At 35.7% G+C, this 13,345-nt stretch overlaps 1 protein-coding gene across 2 annotated transcripts; it reads left to right on the plus strand.

The window, feature by feature from the left end:
• Window positions 1-1,391: 1,391 nt before the first annotated feature.
• ndfip1l (Nedd4 family interacting protein 1, like) lies at window positions 1,392-12,847 on the plus strand. Of its 2 annotated transcripts, XM_007247020.4 has the most exons (9): window positions 1,392-1,571; window positions 2,977-3,064; window positions 3,294-3,424; window positions 4,225-4,272; window positions 7,248-7,335; window positions 9,433-9,557; window positions 9,770-9,836; window positions 10,388-10,493; window positions 11,432-12,847. In XM_007247020.4, the coding sequence occupies exons 1-8, from the start codon at window positions 1,542-1,544 to the stop codon at window positions 10,489-10,491; spliced, it is 681 nt and encodes a 226-aa protein (XP_007247082.1). In that variant the 5' UTR covers window positions 1,392-1,541; the 3' UTR covers window positions 10,492-10,493; window positions 11,432-12,847. The 2 variants fall into 2 exon arrangements, with proteins under 2 accessions (XP_007247082.1, XP_007247083.1); XM_007247021.4 differs by lacking the exon at window positions 4,225-4,272 and having other exon boundaries at window positions 1,394-1,571.
• The last annotated feature ends 498 nt before the right edge of the window (window positions 12,848-13,345 follow it).

The following is a 13,345-nucleotide window of genomic DNA, read 5'->3' on the forward strand; positions in this document are numbered from 1 at the left end:
TACAGGAGGCATAATAGGAAAGTGCAGCATTTGTACTATTCTGTTGTCTAGAATTTGGGATTTTCTTATTTTTGTGAAACACACGCTTCTAAAGTTACATACGGTGTAAAGTGACATGTTTCCATTTGTCATAAAACTGTATTCAGTTTTTGGTACACAATGATCCTACTGAAGTTCAATTTTATAACTATTTTTAGGGATGAGAAACATATCAGAAACATATCTAAATGTTTATCTTTAGGAACATATTACTTATCTCTACATCCATTTAGATAAAGATGTATTCAAGTTTATTTCTTGCTGAGGAAAAAAGTAAAACTTGATATAATTCCACACAGAACTCCAGACATGTACCGGCAAAATGTTTCTTACCTTTTTTAAAATGAGAAAACATAATTGGAATTCAGTTTTGTGACGCTTCAAACCTCTTACAATATAGAAATCACAGGCTTACCCAAATAAAGTGGAGACAAGTGAACTCACTGTCTTTATATAGACCATAATCTTTAATTAAACAGATATGATGGTTTTAGTCTATCAAAATACTTCTAAATATGCACTATGGTAACACACTGTACCATTGTATCACAAATCCTCAGAACATTGCCCAATCTATTGTCTAGATGCACCAGGTCAGAAGTTAGATTCCAACACCTGTTTTTTTTGTGTGCTTTAGCTCACAATAGTTGACTAGTTTTTATTTGTTTGGTTGTTTTCTTTGGTTTCATTCATGTTCTCTCAGCTTGGGACAAAACTAGCAGTAATGCTGTTGTATGTCTATTTTATCTTTACAGTATTTTAAAAGCTTATACAATTTTTTGAATCTACAAATAAAATAATTAGTTTGAAAAAAAAATTTGAATATTTTTTAAGGTGTATCAAATCAGTTTTGAAGAAGATTTGAAACTTTAGTTCATATCAGTTTATGAGAATATTTAAATCTTTTGCAGCAGTGGTTTGAATCAGTTTTTTTATATTTTAATCTTTTTAAATATGGTTAAATATTTTAAAAAGTAAAGTAATTTGAGTTTAAAGTTTTGAAACTTTAAAAATGAGTTCATTTCGAAAAATATTTAAATCTTTTGAAGAAGCAGTTTGAATGAATTTTTGAATTATTTATATATATTTAAAAGTAGTTTTTTTTTTAGATTTGAATCTTAAAAAATGAGTTTGGATCAGTTTTGAAAAATATTTAAATCTTTAAAAAGGCAAAAACAAAAAAAAGGATTGTTCATATCAGTTTCGGAAAATATTTAAATATTTTAAAATGACTTTGAACCAGTTTCTAAAAACATGCGAATCTTTTTTTTAAGTAGTTAGAATATTTTTTTAAAGAAAAGATTCGAATCAAGTCCTTTGGCTGTGTTTTTCCGGCCGGGTGGCCGTGTGGTGGCGCTGCTGTATTACGGGAAGTAGGTGACCGTGGAGGGGCGGACGCGGATAAGAGCACAGTAAAGTTATATAATTTGGTAGCCTGATCTGCGGGCTGAATTGTTTGTGTTGTGAATATTTTTCTCCGCGTCGTGTCGAGCTTTCCGAGCATGGCGGAATCCAGCGGCCGATATCAGCAGGTGAGTGGCGAACTGTGAAGAGCCAGCCGCTGGATGAGACACCGACTCGGGAGTCACTAGCGGCGTGGAGCAACTTTAGGAAACACCGGGGATTGTGGCTCAGATCGAAGGCCTGTTTGTTTTGGGTCAGGCTATGTGTCCATTTAAAGACACATGGGGAAAGATAGAACGGCTGTCTGTTTTAGTTCGCTGATACAGCTAAAACAGTTTATCTATCCCTCGTTGTTTTCTCAGACAAACGGCAGTGAATTAAGTAAGTTAACTTAACAGTAACCGTAATAAGACTGTTCTTACGGGCCAGAGCCATAGCGAGGAGTTTCCGGTGTGTTTATGTTGTTAGCTAAGCTAGCTTACCAGGTTAGCAAGCTAATGAGCTAACGGCTAGATAGCTTCCGTTAGTCCCATTAGATCAGCCAGTTTAATACACTATGAAGTAGCTTAGTTAAACTTTCTGCTGTGAAACGGAACGCATTTACTTCATTACAGTTTTCTTACAGGTTATTTTTGGTTGTTATTCTGATTTTAAACTGGTTTATTTACCTGACAGAGATGCTCAGCTATCATTCCATTCAGAAACACATCGCTAGAGGTGGCTAACCCACGTCCTCTACACAGCGCGGTGTATTATTAGTTAAATGTTAATTTGCTGCGAGTTTTAGATATTGGGTATAATCTAGGTTATGAATTCTTATGGCAAGATGTTCATATCTTAAAATGACACCAGCTAAAACTACAGGTCCTAACTTAGTACTGTTGTGTTGTTTTTACTAACTAATAGAGTAGAGTTTGTCATGTCGGTTGTCAGCTGTAAAAAACATTACTACTAATCATTATATTAATAAACAGATCTGTGAAGTCATCCTGACTTGTCATAATATCAGCTCCACATATCCTTAATCCTTAATGTAAGGCTGGGACTTTAAACAGATCAATCTGATTAAACGAATAACTGTTTAATCGTATTGATTCTGATGGAGCATTTTTTTTAAGTGACAGTATTTTTTCATATTTTACTCTTTCCCTTAACTAAATATTAAGGAAGTTATGATTGTCTTGTGTTTAATAAGAAAAAAGCAGCATGTCGGGTTGAAGGCATCTGCATACTATTTGTAATTTCTTTTTATTGAATGTAAAGGAAACAATAGCATCACAAAATCACTTAATGGTGATGTCTGTTTACAAATAAAAAATAACATGTAAGAACTAAAAAGTGTAATCATTCATATATTTGAAGAATACCGAGATACAATATCAGATATCAATATATTGTACAATATCAGCCAGCCTTACCATAATGTAATTCCAATTAGCCTTTAAAATGGACGAAACGACCCTAAAATAATATCACAATATTAAAAAAAAAAGAAGATCTAAACATGTCAACAAATTGTTTATCTCTCCCAAGTTGCCCAATGAAGAGGAACCAGAGGAGGCACAACAGGTGGCAAGTGATGCTCCGCCCCCTTACAGCAGCATCGCACCTGAAAATGCAGGTATGAGTCTTTTAATATTCATAGATTTTAGTGAATTTTTACATGGAAAGGTGTGTAATTCAAGCAAGCAAACGGTATCCGTATAGTGAAAACATACGGAGTAGTGATTTATTCTAACAAGAAAAGGCTTGAATTTAATTCTGCCCAAACATTAGCGTCAGCAAGAGGTTTCTGATGACGTATGATACAATAAGGGGTATTAATTCAGCCTTTTTTCCTCTGCCTTCAGCATTTTTTGATTACAAAGATGATGCCGCGTTCCCCAAGCCTCCCTCTTACAATGTAGCCACATCACTGCCATCATATGATGAGGCTGAGAGAAGCAAGGCGGAAGCTTCTGTCCCTCTTGTGGCAGGACGAGTAAGTACAGTGCATCTCCACTCAAGAGATTAAGCATAACACATTGTAAAGAATGAAGATTGCAGTGTATTTCTAAACGATTAGGGTGTTTTTATTTGTTATAACCATTAGCGCCTACATTCTTCACGTTTTTGTTGTTGGTATGTTTTTTTATTGTGTGGGCAAGAGCTCCCTGACTAATTTAGAGGAATATTCCTTAGAGTAAATACTTTTGGTCAGACCATCATGGCACTGGGCCCTGTTAAATTCTTTTTTTTTTTTTATTGTTTTTGTTTTGTTGTATATTTTTTTGCATTTATGTTTTACATGTGTTTTAGTGGGATATTTTTTGTCATGTGTTTTAAAATATTTTTCCTTAATGCATAATCATCTACAATTGCACAGACCTGAACCAAATTTGCAATATAGCAAAAGCTTTGTTTTGAAATAAAGTTTGATTAATATAAAATATAAGTTTTCTTATTGTATGTAGAACCGCATGTGGTGTTCCAAAAATCTGTTTGGGACTGCTCTCATTTTCTGGCAGGACACCTTCATGTTTGCAGTGCTTAATAGTGGTATAAGAGATCACAAATCATAGGACATTTTAGGGCCCGCTGTCACATTACACTATATCAGTTGCGTTTAATTTACTTCATTGATATTGCAAATGCTGTATAATCACAATGCTAGTATTTTTGTTTTTGCTTGTATCATGCATCCCTATTTCATGTGATTGTACTTTTTTTTTTTTTAAACCTCCTTCCATTTTCTCACAACTGTGTTGTTTGCCTTTTTTTTGCCACACTGCTTGCGCACAGCACAGAGAACATCTGGACACTTTTGATGATGTAACTCGTGCACTGGAGGTACAGTAACAGAGTGGGAGTGTGTCAGTCTGTACTGGTAGCATCCATCTTGGAAAGCCCCTAGGTGTCATTGTTCATAGAGGGCAGGGTATTTAGATTGTGGAGCTAGAACATGTTTTTACACTGATGGATTGTTTTGTTTTTTTTATCTGTGGTAAGGAATCAATGACACAGTTTGCTGATTTTGATGCTGTAACACAGCCACTAAACCTGTCTTATTACAGATGAGTTGCATCTGATGTGCTTGAGCTGTGCAGTAATCTGGCCATTCAGGACCACAATTTACCAACAATGTTCTAATTAAAGTGGACCAACAAACCAAGTTTTAAAAGTTGGTGTCTCAAACTGAAGCAGTATATACAGTACAGGCCAAAAGATTGGACAAACCTTCTCTTTTTTAGTGTGTTTTCTTTTTTTCATGACTATTTACATTGTAAATTCTCACTGAAGGCATCAAAACTATGAATGGACACATGTGGAGTTTTGTACCCAACAAAAAAGGTGAAATAACTTAACAAGTAGCCACCTTTTGCTCATATTACTGCTTTGCACACTCTTGGCGTTCTCTCATTGAGCTTCAAGAGGTGGTCACCTGAAATGGTTTTCCAACGGTCTTGAAGGAAGGAGTTCCCAGAGGTGTTTAGCACTTGTTGGCTTCTTTGCCTTCTTCACTCTGTGCTCCAGCTCACCCCAAACCATCTGGATTGGGTTCAGGTCTGGTGACTGTGGAGGCCAGGTCATTTTTTGTTCAGTACATAAAACTCCACATGTGTTCATTCATAGTTTTGATGGCTTCAGTGAGAATCTACAATGTAAATAGTCATGAAAATAAAGAAAACGCATTGAATGAGAAGGTGTGTCCAAACTTCTGGCCTGTACTGTACACTGACATTCATAAAGCCATGGGACAGAATCTAAAGTAAGTTTAAGTAGTTGTGGACACATACCCTTAAAGATCAGTTAACGCACAGCTGTCCCGTGATTTTGGCATGTCCGTGTATTATGAAATTTGCATCAGTGTTTGAGACATACTATAAACAGTTATTCATAGAGGAATTATTGGTTCATGTCATGTGATGACACAATGGGTACTAAAATTGTGCTGGAGCTGGACAGTTACTGAGTTACTGAGAATCAAAAGTGCAGCTTATAATAAAAAACTAAAGTTTGTCTCAGGAAGCAAAAATTAGTTTAGTTTATTTTATTTTGGTTGATCAAAGTTACACACTTTTATGCAAAGTGACAATAATAACACTAATAAAAAATATTAAGTGCACACTTGCTTTCATACACAAAAAAGAAAAAAAAAGATAATAATAATGATAATCAATTATCAAAGCTTCTCAGTGTCAGAACTGGTAATAACTGAGAAGGAGTAGTCTGAAGCTATTGTTAAATAAAACAGAAGAATGCCAGTGTTAATCAACATATCAAAGCCTCCCATCATTAATAGTAGTTTATTTGTCATGTTTATAAGTGGTTATCACCTTATCTTTAAACATTCTTTTGAATTTGCACAGTGTTCTACACAAAATGCAAAACTATACATAAATAAAGGTAGTAAACTGTAGCATTAACACTGTGTTTTCGTTTTGTTACTAAAATGCTTCTTCATGTTTGTTCTCTTATTGGTCGATGGTGTGGACTTAGGGTAAATTCCTGGTGAGCCAGAACACCAACATTCTTATGGGTCAGCTTTGGCATTTGAGCCGCAAATTGAAGAGCCATGCAAAGTACTACAGCAAAAAAAAAAAAAAAAAAAAAGTTAAATAAATAAAGAAATGTTTGGCCCACTCTGCTGTAGAAGATTCAGCACAAAGGACACAAAAAATCCCATATTGAAAACCGTATGGCCCTCTAAGTAAAGGAGTAATCTCCTCACTTCTTCCTCATAGAGAGAACCAAGCCTATGTTGCTTCTTCAGTGTTTTTGGGTTTTGTATAGATAAAAGGAGGGAACACCACATGAACATCCTTCAAATTCGGATGTAAATGTAGTCAGGTACATTTTAAAACTTTTGATGCAACCAAAATTGTCTCAAAATTCCTTGAAGGAATTATATCAGCTGTAATTAAATAAACAAATATACTTACTACAGTTTTTTTCTTTTTTAAATAGATCAAAATGTACAGGTGGCAGGCAGTTGCTATCTAATGAACTGCAAACCCATTCGGCTTTGGAGAAGACCGATATCTGATGCACCATATAAAGCAGCATAATGAATACAGAATTTTGTTGTTTACATGGTGTCAGACCTTTAGGAAATGCACCAAATTGGTTTGAAATAGAATACTTCTACATTAACTTCCGTTGGACGTTTCTTTTGCCTCGTGTATTTTCTGCTTTGGAGAACAGTATTCCTTCTGAATATACTTGCAGAGGAAATGGGCCTCCTTTTTTCACTTATTCCCTGGAGATTCTGTCAGGGGTTTTGTGAAGATCTTGTTAATCATGTTCTTATGCTGCAGCAGGACTAATGTACAGTCACCCCTGTTGGATTTGGCACCGCTGGTGAAAATGAAAGTTTCTACAAGTTTAAGAGCTCTCTGTCTATTTTGACTTTTAGAAAAATAAGATTTACATGTAATTTGACCCGGGGTGCACAGTCCTAAAACCTAAAACTATCTACACCTAACTGAAACACCTACAAATGTCTCAAGACCTTCGAGAAACAAAAAATTTGATTTCATCACGTTTAGATGTGTATGCTATTTTTATTTACTTAATCTGACTTGGCTTTGAACTGTGTATATAGATCTTGTGGTATGTCTGTGTGTTGTGTTTTGCGATCCTCTTGTCTGAAGTTTTTAGGCACAAGGCACAAGATGATGCACCAAGTGAAATCTGACCCCTCCCTTACTATGATGTGCACACTCTTTTACCTTTTTGTGTTCTATTAAGATCCTGCAGAGTTCTTGTGTACTCCATGTTCTTTCGTTTATATACCCCTCTAAAAATTTTAATGCTTCCTGCAGGATGAAGACTTTGTGGCCAGGGATGACTTTGAGGATGCAGACCAGTTGCGAATAGGCAATGATGGCATTTTCATGCTGACATTCTTCAGTAAGTGTAATTAGGTTTCCGTAAGTCATCATATTTCTAAAAAAAAAAAAAAAAAAAAAAAAAAGACTTTTGGAGTGCTTTTTGGTGACTGAAATGTGCAGAAAATTGTTATTTAAGGTAAAGGTTGTTATCAGTAGAATATATGTTCCTCTTAACTTTTACTACAAATAAAGAGAATGTGTCATTTATAAAGGGCTGTCCATACTTTTGCATTAAACTGGTTTTAATTGGTGAGACAGTTTTCTTAAGTATGTACTTAATATTTGGAGTAGCATTCTTGCAAACAGCAGTTCTGATTAGAGACACCCCACACAGATACTGTGTATTGCAACACTAGATTAATAATCAAGATTCATGAAGTATTTTAAGTGAAGTTTCTCAAAAACATTTGAGAGTCTGTAGAATGTATGAGAACTAACATTTCTTGGCAATTTTTAACACTATACATCTACCATGTGCATCTCTGCATGGTGGAAGGTAGAGTTATATTACAGGGTTTTACACACAGGACTTAATGCAAGGTCATTCAACATTTACGCATTTCACAAGTCAAGTAGTTTTACTGTCAATACTGCATTTGTACAGGACATACAAAGAATTGGAATTACGTTACTCTGTTTCCCAAATATTACAGCAAGTACAGAAAATAAATGTATAAATCTAAAAGAATGGGAGACACTATATGTACAATACAACAAGGACACAGATAGACACAAAAGACACAAGGCAATAGTGATGAGGGGGTGATTAAAGAGGAAATGATAGTACATGTATAAATAGAACCAGTATAACAGTAATGCAAGCCTTTTAGTGCCTACTTTACTTACTTATTACGTAGTACAGTGGTTTGGAAAAGTGAACATACCCCTTGAACTTTTTTTTTTTACATTTTGCCACCTTACAACCACAAACTTACAAATGTATTTTATTGAAATTTTAAGTGATAGACAAACACGAAGTAGAACAAATATAAATGAGACCTGTTTTTTTTATTTTAATCAAATAAACATATGAAAAGTGTTATGTGCAAAAGTATTCAGCCCCCTTACTCCGAACCCCCTAAACAAAATCCAGTGCAATCAATTTTCTTCAAAAGCCAGTTAATTAGTTAAAAGAGTCCAGCGGTGTGTAAATTGGTCTGGTCGGTGTGTAAATCAGTATAAATACACCTGTTCTGTGAAGGCACAGGAGGTCAGAGATGCAGTTTTTTTTTCTCACATTTATTTTTAATCTGTTATTGCAAATTAAAAATACATTCTGTGTTGCTTTGATGCAGTATTTTTTTAACACTCATTTCACCCACAAATCACTAAAACTGTGATTTTATTTTATTCATATAGATTACTACACAGAGAAAGGTATAGCTACATTAACTATCAGTAGCAAACCTGAACAGAACATAACACTGTCAGAACTAGTCAACTCTGATATAGACTACGTTCACATTACAAGCCATATTGCTCAAATCTGTTTCTCAGCTTGGATTTGGCTTGACGGTTCTCATTCACAAATGTAAGTGATCTGTATCTGTGTCTCACATGCGCACACTGATAATAAATGAATAAATTTCGCCTTCTTCACAAGCAACAAAAAAACGTCCTATTTGAGAGGCGACTCGTAGCTTTATAAAGGGAAATGGATGCGTTAGCAGCATCGAGTGAAGCGCAAACACCTGGTCTGAAGTACATGCTCAGGTCGAGGAGGTGTAAAAAGGACAGGGGGTTTACTTTTGCTGTTTTTTTTGCTACACCGAGAGATGTGTGGATACGAGAGAGAAGCACATAGCGCATGTGTAAAAGCAAAAATACATATGAATTTCGATTTGACCGTTCACATTCATGTACCATGTCCATGCAATGGATACGTATCCGATTTAGGACCACATAGGAAAGTACATCAAGTCTGATGTTAAAAAGAACGGATTTGGTCATGAAAAAAATCAGATCTGCACCACATTTTTGTCACTTCAGCCTGGTAATGTGAACAAAATCTAGAGCCAAAGATGTGTTGTGAGCCTGAAATTAGACATGCTTGCTTGCTGCAGTGTTTTGAACATGACATGTGATCTGACTAATCCTTTGTTTTATCTCATCACAGTGGCGTTCCTCTTCAACTGGATTGGCTTCTTCCTGTCGTTCTGCCTCACCACTTCAGCAGCGGGCCGCTATGGCGCCATCTCTGGCTTTGGCTTGTCCCTCATCAAGTGGATCCTGATTGTTCGAGTATGACAACTTCCTAAATTTATCCACCTCAAACAATTTTTGACTTACCAGCAAACAAACACACATACATACATACATACATACATACATACATACATACATATCTGTCTACCTGTAACTTCCTGTAATTGCACTCATCTTAAAAGATGAGTATGTTTTTGTGCCTTTTTCACTAAAGGAATTCTGTTGTTCTTTGTGTCTTTTATTCTTAGTTTTCAACATACTTTCCTGGCTATTTTGATGGCCAATATTGGCTGTGGTGGGTGTTCCTGGTGCTTGGTAAGTAGACTGATTTGCTTCGGCTGTTTTTGTACATAAAAGATATTAATGAAAGAAACAGATTCCAAATTATTAAATACTCTATATGTCTTCTACTCATAATGCATGCATTTAAGTAGTTTAAGTTTCACCTGTTGACACAGATGTGCGAATGCACACACAGCTTGTATAATCCCTCTAGAGAGGTATTGCCAGTAGAATAGGACTCTTATCTAGAGCAGATAAACATGATGTAAACATGAACTTATTCCCATTATGCCTAAGGCTAGGTGTGGGCTAGTTAGAGAAGTATAAAGCCCCAGCATAAATGAATTATTTTGTTAATATTCTTAAGAAATATTCAGATCTCCCCATATGTTTAGTTCATGAAATGTATTTGCATCACATATTTGCTCTTTAATTAGAAATATACTTTTATACTTCTATATGTGCATCTGTGTAATTTGGCTGTTCCAGATGTGGTGGTGATTATCAGTGTTTATTTGGGAAGATTGAGCTGTTTTTGTTTGGACTGTAGGACAGACACCCTAAAGTATTTCCTTGTCCTCCAGGTTTCCTGCTCTTCCTCAGGGGCTTCATCAACTATGCCAAGATCCGCAAAATGGCAGACTCATTTTCTACTCTCCCTCGAACCAGAGTTCTCTTCATCTACTGAAGGTATTAAGTTCTGGAGTTCTAATAGTGTTGGATTGTGCACACTGAACCTGTATAATCCTGATGAGTTCTATAGTAGTTCTAAAACTTTTTTGTTTTAGCAGAAAACAATCCAGATATGAGACATTAAACATTTACACTTGGTAGCCAAAAGTATCTTTGGTTAGACTGAGTTCTGTTGGATGTTTGGAATGGAGTATATAATATATATAATGTTCTCATTACGTAGCAATAATTACTGGTGATTATGTTGTAATGGGAAGAATTTCTGTTGTTGAGTGAATCTTACAGAGATTTAAGCATTTACAGATTACAGATTAACGTGTAGTGATTAAAATGAAAGATATAAACTTAAGGTACTTAGGAAACCTAGGAAAGTAATGTTAGCTGTGGTAACTTTGCATTAGGAAGTTTACCACAAGTATGTAAATTCCACTTAAATGTGACTTACTGAGGTAAATTTATAACTGAAAGTCGCACTGCTAAGGTCAGTGTAAGTTTAGACCCAGTGAGAAATGCATATTCAAAAAAATATATATTTAAAAAGAAAAGTTCCATTTTGTAATCTACAAATCTGAAAGGAAGGCCCATGTTTCCTTCGACGTGATGGAAGAGGCAACTCTTGCACTTTTATGTGACTTGGCCTTATCTAGACACGTTAATGATATTTATCCTATACTAATGATGTAACCAGGCATAAATTAAGTACTTTAATATTAGCATCATGTTAGTGGTTTATGTTCTTAGTTATTTTTTTTTCTTTAACATTCTCTGCCATGAAAATGTCCTGTTTTAATTTTAATTTTAAAGCAGCCAAAAGGAATATGTGTCTGGAATTTAGCATGCAGATCTAGAAAAGAGTATTTGGAGGGGTCAATCATTCATGGAAACACATTATTTATGTTTTATTAATAAAGTTATTTTTGTTTTCTCCTGCTCAGCTTTTTGAAAACTGATCTTGGATCCTGGAGCCACGGACCCAGTGAGAAATGCAGATTTAAAGAAAAAAGAAAGAAAAACAAAACTCTCCCGTGCGTAATCTACAAATCTAAAAAGGAAGGCCCATTTTTCCTTCGGCATGATGGAAGGGGCCCCTCTCCTTTTTTTTTCTGAAAAATGTCGCTCTGTTGGAGGATGGCAAGACACACTTTCTATGTTTCTAGATGTAAACTTGTGGATGCTAAAAAAATGTTACTGTGTACAAATTCATTAGTGGTTTTAACGTCAAGTGCTTTTTGCATTTCCAGTCAGTGATATGTACGTTAATGCCTTATTATATCTTTGTAGTAACGGCATGCACTGTGCCCTGTTATCCAATAGGAGGCAGTCTTGTTGTTCTTTTTTTCCTTTCTATTCTTTCTTTTTTTTTCCTCTGATGACGTTTGACTTGGAAACAGCCAGTCGCTGTTGGTCACCATTCACAAAGATCCTTTCCTTTTTGTGAATGGCAACGTTAGATGAATTGAATCTAAAGCAGTGCTTTTCTTCTTTCTCTTTCTTCTTCTCTCTCCCTCTCTCTCTCTTTCTCTCTTTCGCTCTAGTTCTCTAGATGACATGAAATTAAAGTTGCTTCTTTTAAGATGTTACATTTGATGTGGTTCAGGCAGTATGTGCTTTTTATTGTCTGTATATTTATTTTAAACACAACAAAAGCCCTATAAACACTCGTCATATTGAGAGTGCTTATTATGGAATGCTTTGTACATGTGTTCTACAGGCATGTTGCCCCATGGGAAATGAAATTAGAGCTCAGAATCCTGTACACTGTAAATACTTTTTTTTTCTTCTTTATGTAAGTCTGTATGTAGCCCATATCACCCTCCATCAAAGGAATATCATCAGAGCACACTTTGAATAATGGCCCTGTTTTGGGGAACAGATATGGGTGCTTTTGCTTTCTTTCTTTCTTTCTTTTTTTTTTAAAGGAATGTGAATTAAAGCCCATGTTTGGTTTAGTAAGAGAAGGACACGCAGGAGCACTGTTTTTGCCATGAGCGCAGTCTAAGCAGCTTCCTTCATGCTATTCTTTCTGGAAGCACTGTGTAATTGAGTTCTCTTTTGATTAGGTGAATGCGCCCTCATTCGGGACATCTTCCACCTTTTTCAACATGGCCACTGTAGGGGCCTGTTTGATCTCCTGCGGTTTAATCGTGCACTTTTTTGTGTGTGTGTGTGTGTGTGTGTGTGAGACTTGTCTGCTCTTGTCACAGAAGGAGATCATCCGTGGAGCAGGAACCGGCTCTTTTGTACCCTTTGTTTTCCCAAACAGCTTTGCGGACAGCCTTCCAGTACGGATGGATGTACACATGTACACGCCTGTAAATAAGACATTGCTATTAAAGTCTCTGATGTTGCAACCGTCGGCTAAAACGTCTGTCCTTTGTGTTTCAGTTAAACCAGGGATTGAGCAGTGAGTGTTACTGTACAGTGGTCTGAGACGAATGGGAAACCTTATCTTGCACTGTAATAAGTATTTATGTAATTATGTTCATGTGTCAGCCGTTTTCTAGGTGATTTATTTGTTTTTGTTCTATTTTAGCACTGAATGGCAAAAAAACTCTATTGACTAACTAATTTTGTAGATAATCTGTAATTGACCAACAAAATATGTAGTTTAATTGAAACAGCTTGTCTCTCACTGACTTGTATCTCCATTGACCAATATTTTTTACTTAACTCTGATGTCCATAATGACCAAAGCTACCACCACTGACCAACTATGATTAAACAGCAGTGTCTCCATTTGGAACGTCTCCATTGACCCACTAAGCTTGCGGTTAAACTGGAATGTCTTCTCTGACTTTTGTCTCCAATGGCCAATTATTATTTATTTTTAGTGAAAATGTCTCTGTTGA

This window comes from Astyanax mexicanus, chromosome 17, assembly GCF_023375975.1.
Source record: "Astyanax mexicanus isolate ESR-SI-001 chromosome 17, AstMex3_surface, whole genome shotgun sequence".
In the NCBI taxonomy this organism is placed as follows: domain Eukaryota; kingdom Metazoa; phylum Chordata; class Actinopteri; order Characiformes; family Acestrorhamphidae; genus Astyanax; species Astyanax mexicanus.

What these genes read in the sequence shown, in the direction of transcription:
- ndfip1l (XM_007247020.4), top strand. Translation starts at nt 1,542, where the DNA reads ATGGCGGAATCCAGCGGCCGATATCAGCAG. An exon ending in ATGTAACTCGTGCACTGGAG is followed by an intron (nt 4,273 to 7,247) that starts GTACAGTAACAG and finishes TGCTTCCTGCAG; the next exon opens with GATGAAGACTTTGTGGCCAG. An exon ending in TTTCATGCTGACATTCTTCA is followed by an intron (nt 7,336 to 9,432) that starts GTAAGTGTAATT and finishes ATCTCATCACAG; the next exon opens with TGGCGTTCCTCTTCAACTGG.